Here is a 25,893-nt window from a genome sequence, read left to right as displayed (position 1 = left end):
AGGCTGTGCGGCCCGGTCGAACTTGAGGCAGTGCGAAGGCCCCCTCAGGCGGCGCCGAGGGCAGCCCCTAAGCCGGGGCCTGGCTCAGCCGCCGCGGCCGCTGTCAGGGAAGCGCAGGCGGCCAATGGAACCCGGGAGCGGCCGCTGCTGCTGAGGCGGCGGTGTCGGCAGCCCGACCCCGACCGCCCGCACCCCCTCCGCGGGGGTCCTCAGGAGGTAAGCGACTCCTACCCTGGGAGTCCCCCTGGCCCTGTGCGTGGGGGGGTCCCTCTCCCACCCTGTCCCGCACAGCCTCCCCCCGCCCCCACACCTGGGTTTGACTACAGAACTGCCCTCCGGGTGGCAGCTGCACCCCGGGTGCCTTCACCCTTTCCCTTCAAGTCTGGGGTCCTTCTCTGCTTTTTTGGCTTCCTCTTCTGTTTAGCTCCTCCCTCCGCCCGGGGATCCCCCCGCCGCACCCCCCCCATCCCTGTTGCCTCTGTCCCGAATTATTTTCTCCTAAGTCACGAACCCTTTCCACATCAGGGTACCTCTTGTAATGTCCATTCTTGTTTGCCCTTCCTCGTCAGCTGTGTTCCGCCCCAAACCTTTCCCACAGCCTCCTCCTTCATCCCCTTTTCCTATTTTTGCCCCTTTCCTCCGATGTCTCCGTGCAACCCCAGCACTGGGTTCCCATTTCCCTGAGCTCTCTCTTCCCTGTGGCCCTCTATTCCTCTGTTTCTGATTCCATTACCTCACCGCCACCCACCCAGCTCCTGGCTTCCAAGAATTGCCTATTCCCCTCCCCTTAAGAAATCTCAGTCCCTCATCGTCATTCCCAAAGTACTATTTGCATTGTACTTTGGTCTTAATCCTTACCCTTCTCTAGAGAGCTTTATGATCCCTGTAACTTTCTTTAGCTTCCCTTTTCCCACTCCTCAATACCCCAACCTCTGGAGGTTTGTTCCTATAGAAAAGATCTAACAGTGCCTCTTCCCATTCAGGATTTCCATCTCTGACACCTTCTCTCTCTCGTTTCAAGGATTTTGCTGATCCTTGTGACCCTTGGTTCTGTTTTGCCTGTGGTCTTTCTGTGTTCTCTGTCACATTCTTTATCTCTACATACCACTTATTTCAGGATCAGCTAAATCTTGAACTAAGAAGAAAATGTGTTGGTGGGGGGAGCCTCAGCTGTCTCACTCAGGCTTTTCTGGACAGAAGGGTGTTTCTGAAGGATGGAGTAAGTTTTGAAGAAGTTCCTATCAGATTACACTTTGTTGACTACCCAGGATCAGCCACTAGGAGGGATGAACAGGCCTGCCTGGAAACTGTGAGATTGTGAGAAATTTTGTTTTGGGTTACTTAATTTTAGGCTTGTCCTTAAGGGATCACTGATTAGAGTGTCTTCCAGATCCAGAAGGAGTCAATTTATTGTCTGTGGCTTACTGGAATAGTTTTGGTTGATTCCGTAAGGCTTAGGCCTAGGGTGGGTTTGGGGGTAACTGAGAAAAGGAACATGAGACATTAGAGAGAGCGTGGACATTCAGAATCAGGACTTCTGGATTCAGTATGTGACTTCCTCACTTGACCTCTAGAGTGACCTTTTTGGGAGAATGGCCCACTCTGTGGGCATCAGTGCAGTAATGGGCTACTTGTAACATGTGGGTTGGGGGAAAAATTAGATTTCGTTTATTTGTTTACAAAACATTCTGGGTTTCACAGAGAAAAGGCATTTCTTAGTAGTGGTTTAGCTGACCTGAGAGTTTTCCTTCATTGTGATCTCTCTATTGGGTCTTTCTAGTCGACAGCTGTGGCAATAAGTCCATTTGAAAGACAAGCTCCAGGCCTGCTTCCTTTGTCTGCGTTGGCTTTTTTCTCTGCTACATGAAGTTGCTGACCACCTGTGCTGTTCCTCTTGGACTTGATCCATAACTCCAGATTCTGTAGATGGAAAAGTATGTTTGTGGGAAAGCCCTTTGAGGAAGATGGCTGGGAAAGAGAACTTGGAGTGAAGTGGGACTTGGGAAACTAGTTGCTCCCTTGTATGCCATGTCTCTCTTGGCCTGTGATAGTGAAGAGGGCATGTGAAGTTGCATTTTTCTTCCAACTCTTAAGTCTTTTTGAAAGTAATCATGCTACCTCTTCCCACTTATCCCTTGTCTCCCTCTTCATTGTTAGCCAGAGTGCAGTCTCCTCATACTCCTTTTTAGGAGTAGTTTCCCTGCTTCATTCTCAGAGCTGGGTCCACGCTGCATGAGAACGTGTTTGCTGAATGCCATCCAAAGCAACAAATTGAGATTCTTTGATTTGGGGAAGAAGTTTGGGAGGAACCTTTCAGTAATTGGCATGAGACAAGAGAGGGCCTAGTCCAAGCGCATTTGGGGCTTGCAGCAGGGAGGAACAGTTCAGAGAGAGGTGAGTGCACAAGTTACTTTCTTTGCCATCTGTCTGTTTCAGCAGGGGCTCCCAGAGCTGGCTTGGGCTGTCTGACTGGAATCTGCTTATACCAGCTCCCATGGCCCTGCACAGAGACTTCTCAGCTTGATTCAATATTGGCTTAGCTACCCTGAGACCACTGCCTTCCCTGCCTTTCTGCTGCTAGCTCAAGAATGCCCTCTTCCCTGATGCCAATCCCCCACTGGGGCCTTGGGGGAAACATTTATGGGATTCCTGCTAGGGTCTGAGCCTACTCACTGTTCGTCCCTGGGTTTCTATGAGAAAAAAAAGTAGCACTTAATCTCTACTTTGTCCATTGAGGTCAAGGGAGAAAGATGAGCTGAGGCCTTTTTAACGAAAGGTTTGAGTTAGACTTTAGGATATGAGGAGGAACTTCTCAACAGCAAAATAAGCAGCCTAGGGTTATGCGGAGTCTCTTTGGAAGAGCAGCTTCTTTTTTTTTTTTTTTTTTAAAGATTTTATTTATTTGACAGAGAGAGACACAGCGAGAGAGGGAACACAAGCAGGGGGAGTGGGAGAGGGAGAAGCAGGCTTCCCGCGGAGCAGGGAGCCCGATGCGGGGCTCGATCCCAGGACCCTGGGATCATGACCTGAGCTGAAGGCAGACGCGTAACGACTGAGCCACCCAGGCGCCCCGAGCAGCTTCTTTTTAAAAATTATTATCAAAGGTGGGGCGCCTGGCTGGCTTAGTTGGTGGAGCACACAACTCTTGATCTCTGACTTGTAAGTTCAAGCCCACGTTGAGTGTAGAGATTACTTAAAAAAATAAAATCTTTAAAAGAAAATTATTATCAAAGGCAAACATGCACTTGGTAATAAATCCAGTGGTACTTAAGAGTTTATGATGAAGGGGCTCCTGGGTAGCTCAGTCGTTAAGCGTCTGCCTTCGGCTCAGGTCATGATCCCAGAGTCCTGGGATCGAGCCCCACATCAGGCTCCCTGCTCAGTGGGAAGCCTGTTTCTCCCTCTCCCACTCCCCCTGCTTGTGTTCCCTCTCTCTCTGTGTCTCTCTCTCTGAAATAAATTTAAAAAAAAAAAAGAGTTTATGATGAAATCAACAGTCCCTTTCCATTCTTCCCACTCCTCCTTTAGAGTTAACATCTTAATTATCTCAGTGTTTATTTTTGAAGGTTATCACCATAGCATTGGATAAAATGCTTGTGCCTCTATTTCTTGGTTTATTAATTGTTACAAAAGAGCATTGAACTTTAGAGGATTTACACTTCTTGTTTATATAATAGTCATTTTTATTTATTAGAAGCCTCTGTAATGGTAAATAACATATGTGAACTTCCCTTTTCTATGAACTTGTAACAGTCTCTTAACTACCCACCTTGTAGGATGAAGATAGTGGCTTCACTACCCTTTTTTCCAACTCACATGATCCATCTCAAAGGGAGGAAAATTGAGCTTGCCTACCTGCTTGGAAATCAGATGAGCTCTTAAGACAGTTCCATGAAAATACAGGAACCTGTAAAAACATGAGGATTTTCCTGAACCAATCCATATTTTTCTAGTCCCCCAAGAAGGGAATGGTCATTAACTGGGTGAGGGGATTGATTTGGGGCTTTCTACTGTCCTGTCTAGCAGAGACCAATCCAGGAAATCCTTTAATGAAGATCAGTAGGGGGTTGGAAGGTTCTTTGCCTGGAATCTTGTGATGAGAAGCAGGAAGCCAGGTTAAACATCCCCTCCCCCTAGAGTTTTTGCAGACATTTACTTAAATGCTAGGTCATACAGAATACAAACATGTATACCCTCTTTGTCCTCTATAGCCACTGCTGTGCTCAGCCCTGAACAACCCCCTGATGCTTAGATGAGGATTCCCTACATTGCCCAGACAATTAGCTGTGGAGCCCCATCAGTTGTTAACACTCCTCCACTCCTACCCAGTGCCTAGAAGCCAGCTGCTAGGCTGGGGTGGGGGAGGCCTCTTCAGTTCCTTCATCATCTAATTGGAAGGCTAGTTTAGGCTCCCAGTGTGAAATGTGGAGCCTCAGTTGTTTGAACGTCCTTGAGAGCATAGGAGCCATTTGATATTAAAGGTTTGGATTTTCTTCTTTTTTCCTATTCTCTTACAAGGCGACGGGTGATGAATATAGGACCTTTTCCTTTTTTCTTTTGCTTTCTAGTCCTTTCACTTTTTTTAGAATGGTTACTTACCAAAGTTATATTGTCTTTGCTTTTGAAAATGAATGAACTGATGTTGAAGACCGTATTAGGACTTAGGTTTTGGAGATTCCCTTTCCTATTTCTTTTTTTATTTTATTTTATTTTTTAAAGATTTTATTTATTTATTTGAGAGAGAGAATGAGATAGAGAGCATGAGATGGAGGAGGGTCAGAGAGAGAGGCAGACTCCCTGCTGAGCAGGGAGCCCGACGTGGGACTCGATCCCGGGACTCCAGGATCATGACCTGAGCCGAAGGCAGTCGCTTAACCAACTGAGCCACCCAGGCACCCCCTTTCCTATTTCTTACTGTCTAAATTGGCAACTCAGTACCTCCTCCCCCCATGACTTGTTTCAGATGCAGGCAATCCTTGAGGCTCAGGGAGGCGAGGGAGGTCCAGCTCCAATTTGGTAGTTTCTAGTGGCAGAGCCACTAGAGAGGAGTCCAGTTTTCCTGCATCTCTTGACACCATCTGGTTCCCTGGGGAATAAAGACTGAGATGGGGGATCTGTTTGGTGGAAAAGTCCCCTGAGTACTGTGATGCGGGATTCCTCGCTGAGCCCTGGGATAAAAAAATAAATAACGGCATCCTTCCCTCCCCTCCTGGTGCCAGTAATAATCCCAACTGTGGTCAGCTGGGGCAGGCATCTGCTGAGTATCCTAGTGAGGTCTGAGGTGCTATATATGGGAGGATGTCTGAACTTCATGTCCCTTGGAAGTTTTGAAAAGTGGATTTTAGGAGCTTTTGATAACTTGGAAGTCTCTGGAGTAGAGGGAAGGGGAAAGATTTGCCAAGCATAGAGAGATTGAGGGAAAAATAAAAGTTGGTTGTATAAAATGATTGAGGCTATCATGTGAGTTTTTCAGCAGACCTAAAAGGTGGTGGTCTCAGTTGAATTAGAATGACCCTCTGGTGCAGAGTGCCCTGCAAAGGTGTGGCAAGGAGTGATTAAAGCTTATTATTTCTGTGTAGCCTAAAGTTGCGAGTAGAGACAGATCTGCATAGGCAGCCATGCTGGTTCTACTACTCAGAGGGCTCTGCCTAATTTTAGGAGAGAGCATGATGAACGAGTTGCCAAATTTTTACTGGTACCAAGCTCAAACTGCATCAGAGAAATTAAATTCAGGGATGGGAACTTCTTGTTTGACAGAGTTGGGAGAAAGATAAACTAGCCTTTTTTGGTGATCTCTGAGAAGAGAAGAGTTCCCCATCTGTCTTCCTGCAAGACTTAGTGGTGACTGCTGGGAGGGAGGGAGCTAGGCTCTACAGTATAGGGCAGAGCAGAGTAACTGATTCTTAACATTTCAGAGGTGCAAGAAGAGGCACCGGAAGGGTGGCGGTGGAAAATGGGGCTTCCCAGAGTGATTATAGAGAATTTGTATCGGAAGCCTCCTTTCACCTACCCAAAGTGATATGCACCCAGATTCACTAGCATCAAAGGCAGTGTCACTAATGGTTGCAAACTACCTGCGTTTCCACTCTACAGTAGATCCTGCCTTCCTCTTGCTCACGCTCTTGAGTTTATCTTAGACTCGCTCTTGTGTTTTTGTGAAGAGGCCTCTGAGCCCGTTGCTGACTACAGTCGGACTCTGGAGTTGGGTAGATCTGACATTCACAGTGTGCCTCTCCCAGTTCTTGCTTTGAAATTTCCTTCCGTTCTACACTATTCTGATCCAAATTTGGTGGGGCTCGGAAGAATCGTCCTAGGAGAGCAGTGGCTTTTGTCAGCAATGTTCTCTCACTCCAGAGAGGGACTCTTGGTGATGTGATTCCTGTTCCTCCTTGTTCTTTGGATGTTATAGACCCATGAGCTCTAGCTAAATTCTTTTTGCCTTCTCCCAGCCTTTCCAGTTCTTGGGCTGTGTGTATGATAATGGAGAAAGTAGTGTTGGGGTAGGAGAGGGCTGTTATAAATGTTTTGGGAGATTCTTAGACAACAAATGTAATGCTAATTCACTTTCATTATAAACAGTATATGTGTGTGCGCGCACACACTCGTACGCATATACACTGTTTACTAACTTGTTAGGTGATTAGGATTCACCTAATATTTATTGAGTACTGCTGTGTGCCAAGGACTGTGCTAGATCCTTCTACACTCATGATGTTTTCCCACACAGCAACACTGAGAAGTAGATAAGTTTTTCCCATTTTGCAGTGGAGGAAACTGAAACTCAGAAGATATGTGGTTTGCATAAGTTTACACATCTCATAATGGCAGAGCCAGGATCTTGAATCTCAGCCCATTTGACTCCAAGTTCAGCAGTCTTTCCACTATACTTAACTGCTATGGCACTAGAGAAAGAGGGAATGATGTCATGAAGTCAGACAAGCAGAGAAATGGCACACTTCAACGGGGTTGTTGATGGTTGTTTTAGAGCTGTTTTCTTCTCAGTGAAGCCTGGATGGTATTTGCTGGCCCTTATTCCTTGGGAACTTTGAGTCTGAAGGGAAGGTGACTAGAGGAACATATCAGGACTTGGATACTGGGAGGTGTCAGGCTGGTTCAGTCGGAAGAGCGTGGGACTCTTGATCTCAGGGTCTTGAGTTCGATCGAGCTCCACATTGGGTGTAGAGATTACTTAAATAAAAATAAAACTTAAAAAAAAATAGACTTTGATACTAAATGGAGGTGAGATGCTTAGGACCTGTGTCTGGAGTGTTATATGAGTAAGGAAATACAATTTAAAGAGGAAAAGAGAAAGGTTATTGGCAGGTGTGTCAAGGGAGACACAAGAAGAACACAAGATAGTGAAGAGTTAGGGACAAGGAAATAAGACCAGAATTGCTTCCCAGTCTACCTGAAGATTTGTAAACCTATGTAAACAAAACGTATAAAGCAGCATTTTGCAAATGCAAGGTAGGAACAGAGGCTAAGCTGATAGCTAAGTGCAGAACGAAGGAAGAGTAATGTGGAGATCAGCAGTGGAGCTAGTCAGGGAAGGCTTCGTGGGAGATGACTTCTCATCTGATTTTGAAGGAGTCCAGGAAGACAAAAGAGAGGAGGGGCCTGGGAAGGTTTCATGGTGGACGAAAGGAAGACCTGAGGATGGCACCACTAACCAGTGTGTGTATGTGTCTCCCTTTCTGTTCCTTTCTCCCTCCTTCCTCCTGTAGCTTGGAAGCTCGAAGTCTGGCTGTGGCCATGGGAGACATGGTGGTGGAACCTGCCCCCCTGAAGCCAACTTCTGAGCCCACTCCTGGCCCACCAGGGAATAATGGGGGTTCCTTGCTAGGCGTCATCACAGAGGGGGTCGGGGAGCTATCAGTGATTGACCGTGAGGTGGCCCAGAAGGCCTGCCAGGAGGTGCTGGAGCAAGTCAAGCTCTTGCATGGAGGTATGTCTGTATCTAGCACAGACACCCCACTGGAGCTGGTCAATGGGGATGTTTTGGACAGTGCAATCCGTTGCCTGGATGATCCACCTGCCCAGATAAGGGAGGAGGAAGATGAAATGGGGGCCACTGTGGCCTCGGGCACAGCCAAGGGAGCAAGGAGGCGGCGGCAGAACAACTCAGCCAAACAGTCCTGGCTGCTGAGGCTATTTGAGTCAAAACTATTTGACATCTCCATGGCCATTTCATACCTGTACAACTCCAAGGAGCCTGGAGTACAAGCCTACATCGGCAACCGGCTCTTCTGCTTTCGCAACGAGGATGTGGATTTCTATCTGCCCCAGTTGCTTAACATGTACATCCACATGGATGAGGACGTGGGTGATGCCATCAAGCCCTACATAGTCCATCGCTGCCGCCAGAGCATTAACTTTTCCCTCCAGTGCGCCCTGTTGCTTGGGGCCTACTCTTCAGACATGCACATTTCCACTCAGCGACACTCCCGTGGGACCAAGCTCCGGAAGCTGATCCTCTCAGATGAGCTAAAGCCAGCTCACCGGAAGAGGGAGCTGCCTTCCTTGAGCCCAGCCCCTGACATGGGGCTGTCTCCCTCTAAGAGGACTCACCAGCGCTCTAAGTCTGATGCTACCGCCAGCATAAGTCTCAGCAGCAACCTGAAACGAACGGCCAGCAACCCTAAAGTGGAAAATGAGGATGAGGTAAAATGCCTGGGAGGGGCAGTGGGGCAAGATGGCATGGAGACAGGATGTCTGATATATAGTTCCTCTGTCCTTTTCTCTCCTTCCCTCTGTTTCATTTCACTGATAAAAGCATGGGATGTCAGAGTGGAAAAAGACCTTAGAATTCATGTATTCCAACTGTCTCATTTTACAAAGGAAGAACTCAGAGACCTAGAGAGATAGAAGTGACTTGCCTCAGGTCATGTAGCTAATAGCAAGGCTGACACTCCTGACTCTGTCCAGTTGTTTTTACTCAACTTCACTGCCATTCCATTAACTACTTACTTACTGAGAACTGTGACAGGGACCCTCCCCACCCTGACTTGAGACCTGGGATATCTACCAGAACCTCTCAGAGTAGCAGCCATCAGGGAGGAAAAGGGATGGTGTGTGTGCTGGGGGGCAGGGTATTAAATAGAGCCTTAACTTCATTCTCCTGGTCATTCCTCCTCATAATCCCTCTGCCCCACTCTCCAAAGATCCTGCTTTTTGTTGACTTAAGAGTGAGATTCATTCCCTATCACTGAGGTATCTGCAGAATGCCCTCGCGCCCGCCTTTCCTCAGGGGAAGGGATGTCTTAGCATTTGGGAGAAGCACAAAGGGAAGAGGGAAGTGGTCTTGCTGTAGAGTAAATCTTGGGCATGCCCAGAGTCTAGTCAGAGACCTGAAGGCTGGAAAGAAGAGCAGGCTGCAGGAGCAGTTGGGGTGTCCAGAGCAGGGAGGAGATAAGCACATCAGTAGGTTATGCCCACCTTCCATTCCATGTCTGGGCAGATAGCTTGGGAAGTTGCCACTAGACAACTAAGTGTCAGTGACCTGGTCCCAGCCAGACAATGATGCCCCAGTCCCCCCCGTGACTCACCACTGGCCCAGCTCTCATCCTGGCTGCCAGCCCAGCCTAGGAGAGAAGGGAGAAAAGAGCAAGGAATTTGCACTTGTTAGAAAATGCATATAGCCATGGTGCTGGCATCTGCCCCTGTGGGGCACATAACTCACCCACAGTTTTGATACAATGGGACTTCTTTTCAGCTTCTTTCAATCAGAGTGACTAGGGAAGGGAAAAGGCAGGACGGAGGGAGACTACAGAGCCTGCTTTCTGGAATTTTGGGTTTTGTTATGATAATAATAGTGAAGCTAAAAGAGCTAACATTTGTTGGGCACTTATTAGATGCCAAGCATTGTGCCAAGTACTTTACGTTTCATCCTCAACAGTCCTAAGAGACAGGGATTATTTTACCATTGAAGAGACAAGTTTAGAGAGGTGAGGTGATTTGCCCAGGGTTCCTCAGCTAGGCCTCAGATCACAGCTGGTGCTTTTAATCATTCAGCTGAGCCATCTTGCTTATTTCTCAGCATCTGCATTCCCAGGCCCTCAGCTGTCAGAGTCTGCTTGGGGAAGAATGGCCTAGGCCCTAGCCATCTAGGTTTCCTCAATTCCATGCACAGGCAGAAGAGCCCAACGGGTTCTCAGAACCAAAATGCACCATTTTCTTTTCTGGTTGAGCTTGCAGGGAAGTTCAAAGTCATGAACAGAGGTCGTTGCAGAACAAGAAGAATCATCCACATCTGGTGGGACTAAGGCCCTGAAGGGTTTGGGAGCTCCTTCTCTTGGAGTCAAGCCTGTAGCAGTATGTGTGTGAGCAGCTGCAAATGCACCCCTTTGTGCCTCCTGTCAGGCATGGCTTTTCTCTATATGCATTTGGTAGTTGTCATCTTAGGACCAGAAAAGCTGAGGCCTCGGGCCTACTCTGTGCTGGTTCTTGGTCCCTCTTCCTTGGATCTAACTCCTTCCCAGGATGGGATTATGGGTGACTCTGAGACACAGGTATTCTGTGAGAGCTTAAATCCTCTGGAGTGGCTTCTCTGGCTGCCATTCTTCCCAACCTGGCTCCTTATCATGGGTTATTAGATCCAGGAAAGGAAGGAGATACCAGATCCCTAGGCATTCCTAGGTTATCTGATGCTGGCAGAATGAGACACCCGAATCCACTGTGCAACCTTAGGAAACGTGAAAGCAGGAGTGAGAGAATAAATATGAATATCTCTAGGGGTCTCAGCATTGGAGTCTTCGGCACAGAGGTCTGTCTAAACCCCTTTGGCAATTTGAGGATACGTCTGTCAAGGCTTTTGTTCCCCAAATACCAAGGGAATTGGTTTTCCTCCTTCTGCTCCTCCCCCCCACCTGTTATGCAACATTCATTCACTCAGCAAATGAGCTTGTACCGCGTGCACAGCCCTTGCCAGAGGCAGTGAAGGATGAAGGATAAAGTGTGGCTCTTCCCTCCAAGAACTTGTAATGTGGAGACTCCAGTATCTAAGAGTCCGCTTAGTATGTGACTCTCAATTTTGTATACTGAAACTTTACTGAATTTATCAGTTCTAACAGTTTTTTGGTGGAGTTTGTGACTCTCTTGAGAAGCTGTTTCCTGCATGTAAGGAGGAAGTCCACAGCTTACTAAATAAAGCACATAATTATCTAAAGAGAAGCTCTGGAGGGTAAAGTGAGGCCACAGAGAAGAGGCCCCGGCTGCCCGTGCAGTTCTCTTCCTGCCCGGAGTCTCCCTGCACAGTCCTTTTCTGCCCAGATCTCACACGGGGTTCTGTTTTCTCTTAATGATGGATCTTTCACATTCTCCACTATAAGCCAAGGACTCTAGCATGGATTTCTCCCAGCCCCCACCATTTCCGCCCCCGAAGCCTGCCACTTCAAAGCAGTTTTTGTCAGCCTAATTGGAGGACTCTGCTCAGGTAGTCTTTCTTCCCATTAGTAACCAAATGGTAAACATTTTGGCCTAGAGTGGGGGCCCAGGGAACAGAGATGATTTAGGTACCACCCCCACCCCACACCCTGCCCCACATAATGACACTCGTAGTAGATCAGCTTTGTCTTTTAAGGATATAACCTTTGTACAGAGAAATCTGCTGCATGTCACACTGGAAGCCCCAGTGGGCCTTCTAGCCTGATGTGGTGTGATGTCAGCTTCTTGGCCTCAGCTTTTCTCCTGGAGCTGACTCAGTGTGAGTGACTCAAGCCTACAGAGTAGGAGAGAGGAACAGATCATGATATACCTCCCTTCCCCCAAGGCTACTAATGAGTCAGACGGGACCCGTCTGTGGAAGAATCAGCTGGAGCATTGCTCACAGAGCGGTACCCTCCCTGCTGTTCCTTCCCCAACCAGCTCATGGATAGAGATTGAACCCCTAAGTCAGAATAGGCTCTGGCATCCTCACTGCCTCAGTTCTGTCCACCTCTACCCAAAGCAGAGGAGTTGTTGCCTTGGGAGAGTATTTGACCTGCCTTCTCCCTCCAAGTGCCCCTCTCCTCAGATTCTTCAAGGAATGACCTGACTATAGGACCTCCAGCTAGAAGAGAATGTAAACCATGGAATGGAATTAAGTAGGTGCTTGAAATACTCATTGCAGAGTAGAAGCTCAGTAACTAATGTCCTCCTGCTCTGGGAGCTCTCAGGACTTTGTCTCTAAGTCCAGGCCCCTGCCCTCCTACATGTTTGTGCACCCTTCTCCCTGCCCTGGGAGACCTTGGTGGACAGAACCCAGGATGGGCCCGTGCACGAGCTGCAGTAGAACTGCTGAAGGCGAGTTTGACCACCAGCCCTTTCCCCTGTTTTTGCTCACGGACACCAGTAAGACACAGGCATGGGGTGAGATTTAGATAAATCTCCTAGGCTGGGACCTGGACAGCTTCTGCTCAGCTGCTCAGCTTTCACAGGTGGATGCAGCTAGGACCAGCTCCCCAACTGAGGTCCAAAAATTGTAATTTACTGAGTGTGGCACGAAATAGCCTGATTGGAAGCCTGCGGAGGTTGAGTAGATAGGAGGAGAGTCATCCATCCTTTATGCCCCACAGCATCTAGCCCAGAGGTGTCATGCTCATGGCTCTGGGGTGTCCCTCATCACATGGCTCAAGGTTGGGACTGGCCATCCCAGGATGATAATGAGGCTGATTGGAAAGGAGACACCCCTGGCACTGAAAGTTTAGCTCTTCTGCTTCCTCCCTGACATTTGCAAGAAGCTGGAGGAAAGCAGGCTTTCCAGTATGGGGGCCATGCAGCTTGTTAAATTCAGTTCCTTTGTGGTGGTTTCCACAGAGAAGGGTTTGGGTAGGAGCATGTGAGTGGCTGAAGAGAAAGCGGGCAGCTTGGCAGTGCAGTTACGCCCTGAGGCACCCAGCTGTAGGGTCTGCCCTAGAGGGAGAGCTTGGTGCAGGCAAGGAGAGAAGGGGACAAAGTGAAAAGCCGAGGTCTTCTGTCTCTTCAGCCTTTCTTCTGACCTCACAGTCTGAGCCAGCTCTCCATTGTCTCCTACAAGGGTCAAGAATTTGGGCAAGTGGTGTTTCTGGGTTGACTTTCTGTCATTGAAGCAGCCAGGTAGAGATACATGAGAGAAGCAGTTATGATCCAAGTTGGAGCTAAATTCTTTGCCTTTGTCTCTCTCCCCTCCCTCCCTGCCCCTCCTCCTCCCCTTGCCCTCTGGCCCTTTCCCAGGAGCTCTCCTCCAGCACCGAGAGTATTGATAATTCATTCAGTTCCGTAAGTGGGGCCAGGCTGGGACTGGGTGGCAGGCTCCCCCCTGCTGTGGCCGCATTTCCTCTCCGTCCCCAGGTCTTCTGAGTCCCCAGGCCAAAGCTTGAGTTAAAAGATCCCTTTTCTTCCTGGGAGATCAGCCCCTCCCTCCCAGGGCTCCCCAGCCTGGAGGAGTCCCCTGCCCTTTGTCACCCGTGCCCTGAGCCCAGGCTTAGTCGTGCTCTATCCTTCTCCCAGACGCAGCTGGGATGCAGTGCGACTCAGCCCCCAGTTCCTGGGTCTCTAGAGCAAACAGCTGGGAGAAAGGTAGAATTTACCCCTGGATTGGAGCCAAGAACTTCTTGGCAGAAACCCCCAGGATCCTATTTCTCCCACCCAGAACCCTTTCCCTATGGCTTCTGCCATCAGACCATCAAATATTTATTCGGTTCTTCTAAATGCTAGGCCCTGTGCTGGGGGAGCAGACCCCAAACACAAACAGGATTTGGCCTGAAGGAAAGTTTTACCTCCCAAAAGCCGGTTTTCTTTTTTAGCTTCAACCATCTTTCTTCCAGGTCTGAGTTCTTCCCTTTCCCAGCTCACTGCCCAGGAGGTTCCTTAATCCGCATTCTCCTTTCTTGTTCCCTCTGGACTAACCCCTGACCCTCTGGTCCCACAGGGTCTCAGACCTTGTTGCTGGGCAGAGACGTGAGAGGAAATGCTGGACCCTCTGGGAGTTTGGATGATTTTTTTACATTTTCTTTTTGATTTGTCTACCCAATCAGTTTTCTCCGTTCTGTGCTGATCCCCTTTCAATCATGATTCCTATCTCCTCCCATGTGGCAGAGCCTCTCTCGAGGTCTGGGGTCGCATCTCCAACATGCTGAAGGAACGTAGGGGCCCCCAACCCAAATGCTGATTTGAGGATGGGAAGGAATTCTGCCTTTTCTAATCTGAGATGACTGAATTGGTTGGGGTGGAGGGTCCTTGGAACAGTGACCATTTGCCACCTGATTGGATGGATTAGGGGATCAGAATGAATGAAGGAGTGAGTTTCCAGATTTCCTCTTCCTTTCTTTTGCTTTCTCCATGAGGCCCCTGGCATATTTCCAGGGACCACAGAAGCCCAGTTCTACTGTCTTCCTGTCTTGATCTCTTTTCAACCCGGTCTCCCAGAGCATCCCTGATTGATTCCGACATCCTGTTTCATTATTATATGGGACCCTGAGCCAGCCCCCAGTGGGGCAGAGCCTGAGAGATGAGCTATTCCTTTGAACCCTGGCTCTTTGCACATGCAGAGATGGGCCTGGTACTACCCAGCTTTCAAAAGAAGCTCTTTTTTGCAGTGTGAGGGAGTGAGGGTAGAAATTCTCAGTTCTCAGGAAACTAAGCAGGGCCCACAGAGAGGGAGAGAAAGGCCTGGTGAGTGAAATACTGTTTCTATAAGAAGAAGAAATATTGTTCTTATCTAGCTGAGGGGAGCTGGGATGGGGATGCTGGCGGTGGCCACCTTGATAAAGTACTCCTAATGGTAGAAGGACTTAGGCTGGGAAAAGAGCCCTTCTTTGTATCCATCTTTTCCCCCACCCTCATCTCACTGCCCAGATGGACCTTTCTGGGAATGATGAAGTGCCCAGCCTGAGGAGCCAGGCTCACAGCAGGGAGTTAATATGGGGAGCCTGTCCCTGAGAGGTAGGGGAAGAGGACCTAAGGAGGAATCACTGAAAGAGACAGACCCTCAGGGCCCTTGTCAAGGGCAGAAAGGAGCTATTGCTTTCTCCACCCACTCCCCACACCTCCCTCCCTCCATCTGCTTTTTCTGTCCCTGTTGATTGTTCCCTCATTAATGCAAAGTCTGTTCATCCCCTTCACATCCCATGCATGTGCACTGACCCCTTGTAAGAGATTGTGGGGTGGACAGGGGGATGCTATGAAAGGTAACAAAAGTCATTTGAATGGAGTAAGTCCTTGAAAGGAGACGTAGTGACTCAGAACACCCCTCCTTAGCCTTGTGGGCCACTGGCAGAGCCACTTAGCAGAGACTCAGCCCAAGGACCTGGAGATAAGTGAAGCGTGTCAGGTATAAGCAGCTCTTCTCTCTGGATGTTGTCCCTCCACCCATCTCGAAGCCTTGGGACAGTTCGTAACAAACTCAGGTCCAAGAGAAGAGAGGTACCTCCCAGTGACACAGGTTCACACCCCCTTCACCCTCAAGAATCAGCCTGTGGAGGAGTGTGCTGGCTTTTCTACCTATTCCCAGCTGAAGCTGTCAGGGGTGGAGTGGTGGGACCTCCCACCAGTGCTGAAAGGTAGCTCCTTCCCTAGAGTTCTCCAGACATTGGGATCCATGGCCAGGAGTGATTAAGTGGGTGGGCCACTTTTTTCTATGGTTTCTTTACCGTCTTTTACTTTGACCCAATCCCCTGTAGCCTGTCAGACTGGCTCCTGAACGAGAATTCATCAAGTCCCTGATGGCAATTGGCAAGCGGCTGGCCACGCTCCCCACCAAGGAGCAGAAAACACAGCGGCTGATCTCAGAGCTCTCCCTGCTCAACCATAAGCTCCCTGCCCGAGTCTGGCTGCCCACTGCTGGCTTTGACCACCACGTGGTCCGCGTGCCCCACACCCAGGCTGTTGTCCTCAACTCCAAGGACAAGGTAGGTGGGCTCTGACCCAAACCCTACCCCCTATTTGACTCTTCTCCCATGGTTGTCCAGTTCCCGTGTATACACTCAGGGATGCCCCACCAACGTCCTGGCCTCCACGGTTCATGCGCACGTGTCAATCTTGACTTTATCTCAGTGCTGTCGTGATTCTGAGGGCCCTCTTGTCCCCTTTCTTGGGCCTTGTTTTTTTGGACCAAAGAGGCCTAATCTTTTCAGCTTGCCTCTTCCTTCCCATGTCTCAGGAGAGAGTTACTCACCAGTCTCGTTCCAGCCCTTTGGTAGCTCTTTCCTAGCCCTTCCATAACCCTTAGGCTTTCCAGCTACAGTGACAGTGGGAGTAGAGAAATAAATCTCTTGTTTCTAAGACCTTTTCTGATCAGAGTGGGAAGGTAGGAGAGAAGGATGCCGGACTCATGTTGGAGAGACTTAGCTGTCTGCTGATTGGAATGAGTCCTAATGGTTCATATTCTTTTTCAGAAGTGTTGAGGATTAGGACCCTGCTTGGAGCAGTGCTGATTTCTCCCCAGTCTCTGTCTGTCTTTAGGACAAGCCCCCAGATAGGCTTCTAGGCCTCTCTGAAGGTGGTAATTGATAGTTTTGCCCAAGTGTATCATCTGTACATGTTGGAGCTCAGCTGAAACATTTTTTATTTTTAAGATTTTATTTATTTATATATTGGGGAGAGAGAGAGAGAGAGAGAGATTGAGAGAATGAGTGGGAGGAGGGGCAGAGGGAGAACAGACCTCCTGCAGAGCAGGGAGCCCAATGTGGGGCTCGATCCCAGGACCCTGGGATCATGACCTGAGCCAAAGGCAGACGCTTAACAGACCGAGCCACCCAGGTGCCCATCAGCTGAAACATTTTAAAGACCTGTGCACTCTCTCGCCCAAATTCTTGAAATGCGTGTTCACAGGACAAGTTCCTGCCCTGAATATGGCATTCATAGTGTCAAGGGACTGACAGGTGAGGGTTGGAGCTAGGAGTGGGCAGCTGGAAGGACTGTGTTAGCAGAGTTGAGATTTGGGGGACGGTGGTGGAGGGAAGTTGGAAATACTGTTCTCACACACACACCTCCCCTCCAGGCTCCCTACCTGATCTATGTGGAAGTCCTTGAATGTGAAAACTTCGACACCACCAACGTTCCTGCCCGGATACCCGAGAACCGAATTCGGAGCACACGGTCTGTGGAGAACCTGCCTGAATGCGGTATCACCCATGAGCAGCGGGCAGGCAGCTTCAGCACTGTGCCCAACTATGACAATGATGATGAGGCCTGGTCGGTGGATGACATAGGCGAGCTGCAGGTGGAGGTGAGGGAGCTCCCTGGAGGTGGTACTGGGGCCCAGCACCCGTTCTTCAGGAGCTTTCATTGTATTTGAGACAAGGCCACACACCCTGAGGCAGGCTGAGGCAGGTGCCCATGGGGATGAGGGTGAAAGCCCTGAACACCAGTAGTCTGGACTGTTCAGGTGGAGCTCATTTTCCTGCAGAAGGAATTTAGGTTAAGTATAAGGATGAACTTCTAAGCCCAAGGGAGGGAAACTTAAAATATTTATTGAACATCTGCTATATAAAGTTGTCTTAGGGAAGTAGAGAATAATAAGTCATACATTCATTCCTTCAAGAAGTATTTATGGATAGCCTTGTTTGTGCCAGCCTAGAGTACTGTGGACTAGTGAACAAGATGGCTCCTGCCCACAAGGAGTTTATGACCTAAAAAGAGAGGGAACAAAACCAGTCAGCAGGTAGCTATAGTATGGTGAGATCCAGGTTGTGCTGCAGGGAGCGGGGCGTTAGGCAGCCCCTGAGGGTGGGGGTCGGACTTACTCCAGACTTGGGCCTGGGCACACCCCACATGATTTCCTAAGGAGGAAATATGTCAGCGGGGCCCTGAAGATGGGTCACTGGACTCACTGGACAGACCATTCCCAGCAGAGGGAATAGCAAATGTGCAGACTGGAGGACGAGACAGCTGGGCTCAATTGAGGAACTGAAGGACGTTATGTGTGGCTGTGATGTGCTCTGTGGGTGTAAGTGGTGAAGAAGGAGGCTGGAGAGGTTGGCATGAGCCACATTGTAGGAAAGATCCTATCAACTGTGGAAAGAAACTTGGACTCTGTGCTGGGCTCGTGAAGAGCCAGAGCCGCATTTTATGTTGGACTGTGACACAACCAGATGTTACTTTGTGAAGACAGACTCTCTGTCCTTGAGCTTACAGTCCAGTTAGGAGATTGGACGCAGACATTTAAGGGGAAAAAATCTGTTTATAGGATATACAACAAGGCAGTGTTCAGTAAGTGCTGAGTGGAGTTGGGGTCTGGTGGAATATTTTGTATTTGAGAGAGATGGGGAGATTAGACTGAATGGCTGAGACTGAAGAAATGGTCAGAGGGGCCTAGTTCTGGACCCTACGGAAGAATGCGGCTGTAGCCCGGGAGAACTCCTAGTAAAGGGCCAAAGTCCAGCCTTCTCTGGCGGTCGTGGCGGTGATGTGCAAACCTGATCACACTGGGGTCTTCTGGACAACTTGTTAAAAATGCAGGCTTCCAGATCCCATTCCCAGTAATTCTACTTCAGATAGATGGCGGGATATGGCAGTCTGCATTTTAGCAGCATTCCAGGTGATTCTGATGAGGTAGTTCGCACTTAGGGAAACATTGCTGTAAGGCCCTTGTGAGTGCCCAGGCGTTTGGGGTCCAAGCGGTGAGGGTGGCGTGGAAGCAGGGCAGGCTTTCTGGAACAGAGTCCAGAAGTGGGGGAGCGATCATGATGCAGAGGCGGCAAGCGTGTAGAGTGACTGGAGGAGCAGGTGACAGAAGTGAGGCCTGTGTTTGGCGCTTCTGACCTATGGTCCCCTGCTCTCCCAGCTCCCTGAAGTGCACACCAACAGCTGTGACAACATCTCCCAGTTCTCTGTGGACAGCATAACCAGCCAGGAGAGCAAGGAGCCTGTGTTCATAGCAGCAGGGGACATCCGGTATGGCCAGACCACCCTGCCCCACGTTCTTCCTCCCTCTCAGGCACTGCCTGTCTCTGTCCTTTCCTGTCTGTCAGCCTCTCTTTCCCTCTTCTCTCTCCTTACTCCATCGTTGTCCTGAGGCCACCAAACTTGAGGCAGTGAAGGTACAGGTTGAGAAATTACTGGGCTACCATGGAAGGAAGTTACATTTAAGAGCAGCATTTCTTGGAATGGGTCTGAGGACTACACGTGTCAAAACCAAGGGAGAGGGAGGAGAGCTTGCTGGAAATGCAGATGCTGGAGCCACACCTGATCTGAATCAGAGTCTCGGTCAAGAAATGGGGAGGGCCTGGTAACCTGCATTGCAACATGATTGCAGACCACCAGGTTAGCAAAACTCTCAGCCCAGGTTTCTATCTCTGTGTGCCCAGAATCAAGGAAAGAGTGCAGGAAATGCCGGCATAGACAGGGACATGAGGCTCTGGGGTAACTCCTCCAAGCAAATGATATAGTTTCTTCCTGCTAGACGGCGGCTCTCGGAGCAGCTGGCTCACACCCCCACAGCCTTCAGACGAGACCCGGAAGACCCTTCTGCAGTTGCTCTCAAAGAGCCCTGGCAGGAGAAAGTCAGGTGAGTCGGATGGCTGTGGTCCCTGGGCCCCTCCCAAAGCTTGGAGGTGGCCTCAGGTACTCACCGTGGCATCTGTATTGTCCGCCAGTCTCCCAAACTGTCAGGCTCCCAGGCATCCGAGTCCTTGCCTGTGGGAGTTTGGTTTGGACTTCAGGTGGAAGCGATGTCTGTCCTCTCCTGTCCTCAACCCTTTGACACCTTTTGCTTCTTTCTTCACAGGCGAATCAGAGAGGGCTCCCCCTATGGCCACCTCCCCAATTGGCGCCTCCTGTCGGTCATTGTCAAGTGTGGGGATGACCTTCGGCAGGAGCTCCTGGCCTTCCAGGTGTTGAAGCAACTGCAGGTAAGAGAGGGAGGGAGGAAGAAGGGGAACTCAGCCCAGCTGAGGTGAGCACACAGGTTGTTACGCAGGTGGTTCCACAGGGAGCTCTGCTGGGGACCAGCTTCCTGCCCAGGTCTAAACTGGATGCAGCTCCCTCGAAAGCTGGTGCTCCTTCCCCAGGGTACTTCCCCAGGAAGTACAGCCACAGGAACAGCTCCACGGCGACCCCTCGTGGCCCATTCGTGACCTGCACCTGCTGTGATCTCTGAACTCGGGAGGCTGGATTTGTCCTTTAGTCTCCTAACTGGTCTGTGGCAGCTGGTTTGCAGTGTGCTGAGATGTCGATCCCCTGAACCTTTGGATTGGTCATCTGCAAGCAACTTTACCTGTTAATCCTATTCTTTCTATAAATATTGTCATTTTCTTAAGAGGCTTTCTCTGGACCTAAATCCTTTCCTGTCTTCTCCCTATTATTTGAATTTGGATTAATGGCTCACATTCTCTGTGTCTGTGAGGTGTCAGTGTGGTTTCCCATCCTCCCTGCCTTTTTGGGGCTTTCAACCTACACGCTGCCTTTTCTCATATACTTCCCTGTATCTTGTCGAGCCCTGGACTTCTTTCAGAACTCCCTGGTCCTCAGGGGGAATCAGTGGGTTTTACTCACTTGATGGCCTAGAATCCAAGGCCACAAAGATGGGAACTGTCCGAGGTTGGGCTCCGGGGGCAGGGGGTGGATTTTAGCCTCCTCCCCTGGTTTGGAAAGATGATAGTTGCATGCCCCTGTGTCTCCCCACAGTCCATTTGGGAGCAGGAGCGAGTGCCCCTGTGGATCAAGCCATACAAGATCCTTGTGATTTCTGCTGACAGTGGCATGATTGAACCAGTGGTCAACGCTGTGTCCATTCACCAGGTGAAGAAGCAGTCACAGCTCTCCTTGCTCGATTACTTCCTGCAGGAGCATGGCAGTTACACCACTGAGGCATTCCTCAGTGCGCAGCGCAATTTTGTACAAAGTTGTGCTGGCTATTGCTTGGTCTGCTACCTACTGCAAGTGAAGGACAGGTGGGTGAACTCCTTATCCTAACCTTGTCCCTTCTTGAGAGTTCTCACTCTTCATCACCTGCCGTGGCCTAGATGTAACAGTGGAATGAACAACACGTTTTAAGCAGAGACTTGTTCGTGTGCCATTAAGCAGGGAGGCAGACTGATTAGTGCCTGGGTACAGGGGCAAAGAAGTGGAAGACTTCTGGGAGGAGCAAGGGTTTGAGCGAGCAGGGTCCTCAGGGACAAAGGCGGTGAGGACCGAGAAAGCTGTGGGGGGAGGATGCTCCAGGTGAGGAGACAGCGCAGTGTGCTGCCTGGCAGGGTGGTGGGCGGTGGCTTCATAGGTAAGCTGAGGTCAGGTCAGAAGGGCTTTATTTTGCAGGCAGAGGAGTGACAAGATCCAGTCTGTGTTTAGTGACTGCCCCCAGGACGCAGAGAGTGAGGGTGGATGTAACTGGGTCTTCCATAAAGCAGGAGGTCCTGAGGCCTGGCCCGAGGGTAGCGGGGGCCACCAAGAGCAGAAAAGAGAAGATGGGTATGAGGAATGTGGTGGATGTACAGTTGCAACTCCCAGCGCTGAACTCTCCTTCTTGTTCCAACATGTGAATTTCAAAACTTTTAAGTATCTCTTGTGCTGAGAGCGGTCATTTCTTCCAATATCACATGGACCTTTGTGAGGTCCGGCTTCACGTATAGGCGAGCATGTCGGACAGATAATTACGCCGCCTGGGGTCTTGCTTTCTAAGACTGTCTCCAGACAGTGACTCAGGGTCAGCACCCAGAACGCTCCCATAAGTCGTGCCTTTCACTGGGCAGGGGGCAGTGCCCTGAAAAGGCTGAGATGCAATGGCCTCTGCTCCTTGGGTTCCCAGTGACATGGCAGCACATGAAGATCTAACTCACAGGGCTGCTTATCAGAAATCTAATATCAATTAAGTGCTTGCCGTTCTTATATGAAAACCCTGTCAGGCAGGCATCTCCTTGTGAGGGAAATAAGGGTCAGGGAGCTTTCAGGACCACTGCTTATTCTACCCTGACAGCCCTGTAAGTGAGCCCGGCAGAGGCTCTGCGTGTGCAGGCTGATGGGAAATGTAACTATTTGTAAGGAGTTTGGTTGCAAGCTTTAGACTGTCCCTGAAGCGGCAGGATTTTGAGCCCAGGGCCCAGGGAGCCTAGTGCTGAGCCCCAGATTGAGTAAGTGGGTGGCAGGGAGGCAGGGCCTAGTCAGGCCTCTGGGCTTTCCTGTAGAAAACTAGTATGTTTGGAAGACTTTAAAGTGGGGGAGGGGGCAGGCAGCTGATAAACCTTTTCTAATAACTCGAAAAAGGAATGGATGTGGTGAAGCCAGGAATGGAATCAGCCACTGGAAAGAAGTGGCAACAGTGAACGGGCCCCAGACTGGAATCAGGTGCACGAGATCTTCACTGCTTCAGAATGAGCCCCCGAACTAAACTGCCTTGCAGCTGGAGCGGACTTGAGCAGTTAGGAGATAAGCTGCCCCTCAATAGCCTGGGGGCCTTGTGCACGAAAGTCACTTTTCCTCTCCGGGCCTGTTTCCTCACCTGTAAAATGAGAGGTTGAACAAGGACATCTAGAACCTTTCTCGCTCCCAAGATTGTGCCTGTGCTGGTAAAATTGTAATGCTTTCCCCAAGGGGAAAGGACTGAGGTGGGACTGGTTCTCCCTCCATCCCCCTCTTTTGGCCAGTCTGACCAAACCTAGAGAAGGTGGCTTCAGACCCGGAGCTCTTAGCCTAACAAAGCCTCTATTGACACGGAGGGGGTCGGTTATGCTGAATGGGCCAGGCTCACATGCTTAGCATGTTAATTGTTCCTCCTGCTGGCCATTCATGTGGGAATCACAAAGACCTGGGATTTATCTCCCTCTAACTCTTCTTCCTGCAGCTAGCCAGCCCCTAGTAATTTCTTCCTGAGATTTTTTTACATAAGTGTCCTTACCGAATGGTTAAAACCTACTCCTCTGCTCCTGGGAGCCCCGACACGGTATTTAACATTTAAACTCCCCTCAGCCCGCTCTTTTGTGGTGGGGCTCTGCTCTGCAGTGGGCTGACAGGAATTACCAACAAAACTCAGGTAAGTAGGTTCTGACTGGAGGCCTCCCACTGTGCCAAGGGCTTGGCCTCTAAGACAGTTGGCTGGAGCTACAGAGACCTTTCCTTGATTCCAGCTTCTCTACTCAGTTGGGATCAGTTTGGGTGCTAGAAGAATGATTTTTGGAAAATGGGGATATTCTTAAACTGTTTTTAAGTTGTTGATAATAGCAATTTCAAAAAAAATCATGATGGCAGTTTTGAACCCCAGAGCCTTTGACAGCAGTTTACTTTTCTGATTTCCCTTCTTTCCTCTGATTAGCTTTAGGTCGTAAGAGGTTGGGCCCAGAGTTCTAGGCAGCAACAAACTTGGCAGGAGGCTCCCCTAACCTGGTATCACATGGCCAGGGTGTTGCAGCTTGAGGCTCCTGCCTCAGTCAGACTTACGACTGCCTCTTTCTCTCCTCTGCCCCCTCCTCAGACACAATGGAAACATCCTTTTGGATGCAGAAGGCCACATCATCCACATCGACTTTGGCTTCATCCTGTCCAGCTCACCCCGAAACCTGGGCTTTGAGACGTCAGCCTTTAAGCTGACCACAGAGTTTGTGGACGTGAGTCAGGAAGGAGAGGTGCCTCACTGTGTTCTTTCCGTCATGGGAGAGGGAGCTGTGGGCTCCCCCCAAATTAGGGACCAACAGAACAGAAATGGCAGCGAGTCAGGGTGATGCTAGATGTCCTGGGAGGCTTCCTGCCCGATAAGAGAGCGGGGAAGTCACGGAGTTTGGCATGCTTGCCCTGATGGAGGAAGTCCTGGCTGGCTTGTGAGCCCCCGTGCACACACAAGTCTCCCTTCACAGGTGATGGGGGGCCTGGATGGCGACATGTTCAACTACTACAAGATGTTGATGCTGCAGGGACTGATTGCTGCTCGGAAGCACATGGATAAAGTGGTGCAGATCGTGGAGATCATGCAGCAAGGTGGGCTGGGAAGAGGCCGTGTGTTTGGGGACAGGGCAGTGCCCATAGTGCTTCAGGGGTCCACTTAATGTTGGGGCCCCGGGGCATAGAACTTCCAAAAAGTGGATTCCACCTCAAGACTGGGGGCACGGTTTCCCAGAGGGTGCCATTTGTCCTTTGGGACATTGTTTCTGATGGAGCTGGGTCCCAGGGATGGGAGGGGGTAGGGGGGGTACAGACTGCAGAAACTACCCCTTAGGCATCCTCAGGGAGAGAAGAGCCCCATCTCCAGCCTCCTGGTCCCTCCCCGTCTCCCCATCCCTTGGCCCCCTGATTTTTTGTTTCCTTCCATCCCTCTGGCTCTGCTCTTTGCCAGCCCAGGTGTTTCCGGTCACCATTTTCCTCCCTGTTGGCCCTTGACCACTGACTGCCCTGTCCCCAGGCCCCTTCCCTGTCCCAACACTCGCTCCTCGCAGTGAGCGGAAAGTATTTCCTCTCTGCTCTTCTTGATCTACCCCCCCTGAGCCATTCCCTCATTGCCTTGCCACCTGGAGTCTCTCCTCTGCCAGCTCTTCTGGGCCCTAGTCTCCATCCCCCTCCTCAAGGCTGCCGCATATGCTTGGGCTGAGCTGCCAGTCTCCTCCTCCTTCCCATCCCTGCCCCCACCCCACAGGTTGTCGCCGTTGCTCGGGAGCATCCCCGTCTGGCCCCGTGATGACGGTGGCCCAGGTCATCTGTGAGTGTCAGACGTAGCATAGGCAGAGGCCTGCGACCAGATAAGTGCCCAGCTCAGGGCCCATTCCCCAGACCCTCTTCCCAGCCTTCCTCTGGGTCCTGAGACTGCTCCCTCCGCCCGTACTGGGGGCGATGTGGTGCCGGCCATCTCCCCCTCTACCCTCACACCCTCATCTAGAGGGGCTTAAGAGTGTGGGATGAAGATGGGCTCAAGACAGGGTCCCCCCAACGCCCCCATCTCTTCCCAGGCAGAACTGCATCCACAGTCAGGGAGCTCTCTGATATGGGAGGGAAGGGGCGCTTCAGCTACCCCTGGCTCTGTATTTCCTGCTGTAGCTGTTACCACTGCCCACCCCTTGCCATCCGTGACCCTGTGCCCTCACCGCTTTCCCCAGGTTCTCAGCTTCCTTGCTTCCATGGCTCCAGCACCATCCGCAACCTCAAAGAGCGGTTCCACATGAGCATGACTGAGGAGCAGCTCCAGCTGCTGGTGGAGCAGATGGTGGACGGCAGCATGCGGTCTATCACCACCAAACTCTATGACGGCTTCCAGTACCTCACCAATGGCATCATGTGACACCCTCCTTCTCAGGCCCCGGAGTGGTGGGGAATTCAGAGGACTCTCCCTGGGAGAGCCCTTGTCTGAGAAACCCCAAACCAGGAAACCCCACCCACGGGAAATGGAAGGCAAGAAATACAGAGGATCATGTGGTAACTGTAGAGCTTGCTGGGGGTGGGAGAGCCAGCTGTGGGGCCCAGACTTGCCGGGGCTTCCCTGCCCCTAGTGGTGTCATTGTTACCATCTGACAGACTGCAGGACTCGCAGCCCTCCAGAGAACAGAGGTGATAGACGTGAGGGGCGCTGGGGCCTTTCTTCTCACCAGGGTCCAAGAAGTTCTTTCCACAGGCCATCCTTACTCTGTTCTGGGTCCTGAGGGGGGGTGGGGGGGGAGTAGGTTCTTGGTACTTAGGACTTGATCCTGTGGTTGGCCTTTGGCCGTGCTGCTGCCCAACTCTGTCCCCTCCCAGCGACTGGCCCAGGCCGAGTTCCCCTTGCTGGGTGGACTCTGGCATAGGGTCCCCATCCCAGGGGTGGGGAGGGGAAGGGTCACGACCCCTCCTGTGGATGCGGGTATCAGCCTAGTCACAGGGAATTCCTTGGCCTGATCCCTTCCCCACACCCAGGGAAATAGTGCTCAACTTTTTATTTTTAATTTTTGTTTGAAATAAAGTCCTTAGTTAGCCATCTGTGTCATTTCTGGATTGTAATTTTTTTTTTCAGGGGTTGGGGCGGGGGGGTAGTTGAGTATGAGCAGACGC

General features: G+C 50.5%; 1 protein-coding gene across 5 annotated transcripts; it reads left to right on the top strand.

Moving 5' to 3' along the window:
• The first annotated feature begins 72 nt into the window (after positions 1-72).
• On the top strand, positions 73-25,828 carry PI4KB (phosphatidylinositol 4-kinase beta). Of its 5 annotated transcripts, XM_081815909.1 has the most exons (14): positions 1,313-1,934; positions 2,158-2,394; positions 7,725-8,661; positions 13,189-13,233; positions 15,636-15,863; positions 16,955-17,182; positions 18,740-18,849; positions 19,358-19,462; positions 19,682-19,805; positions 20,581-20,846; positions 23,360-23,492; positions 23,739-23,859; positions 24,512-24,574; positions 24,969-25,828. In XM_081815909.1, exons 3-14 carry the CDS (start codon positions 7,753-7,755, stop codon positions 25,148-25,150), a joined length of 2,514 nt encoding a protein of 837 aa, XP_081672035.1. In that variant the 5' UTR covers positions 1,313-1,934; positions 2,158-2,394; positions 7,725-7,752; the 3' UTR covers positions 25,151-25,828. The 5 variants fall into 5 exon arrangements, with proteins under 5 accessions (XP_081672034.1, XP_081672036.1, XP_030896999.1 ...); XM_081815908.1 differs by lacking the exons at positions 1,313-1,934; positions 2,158-2,394 and adding an exon at positions 73-216; XM_081815910.1 differs by lacking the exons at positions 1,313-1,934; positions 2,158-2,394; positions 13,189-13,233 and adding an exon at positions 73-216.
• Positions 25,829-25,893: the final 65 nt, after the last annotated feature.

This window comes from Leptonychotes weddellii, chromosome 4, assembly GCF_054177405.1.
Source record: "Leptonychotes weddellii isolate Sample4059 chromosome 4, ASM5417740v2, whole genome shotgun sequence".
In the NCBI taxonomy this organism is placed as follows: Eukaryota; Metazoa; Chordata; class Mammalia; order Carnivora; family Phocidae; genus Leptonychotes; species Leptonychotes weddellii.
Note: the sequence above shows the minus strand (reverse complement) of the source record. Positions and strands in the feature narration are given on the sequence as shown.

Coding starts and splice junctions, on each gene's coding strand:
- PI4KB (XM_081815908.1), top strand. CDS start 7,753: ATGGGAGACATGGTGGTGGAACCTGCCCCCCTGAAGCCAACTTCTGAG. Junction 18,850..19,357: donor ATAGCAGCAGGGGACATCCG/GTATGGCCAGAC, acceptor TCTTCCTGCTAG/ACGGCGGCTCTCGGAGCAGC. Junction 24,575..24,968: donor GACGGTGGCCCAGGTCATCT/GTGAGTGTCAGA, acceptor CGCTTTCCCCAG/GTTCTCAGCTTCCTTGCTTC.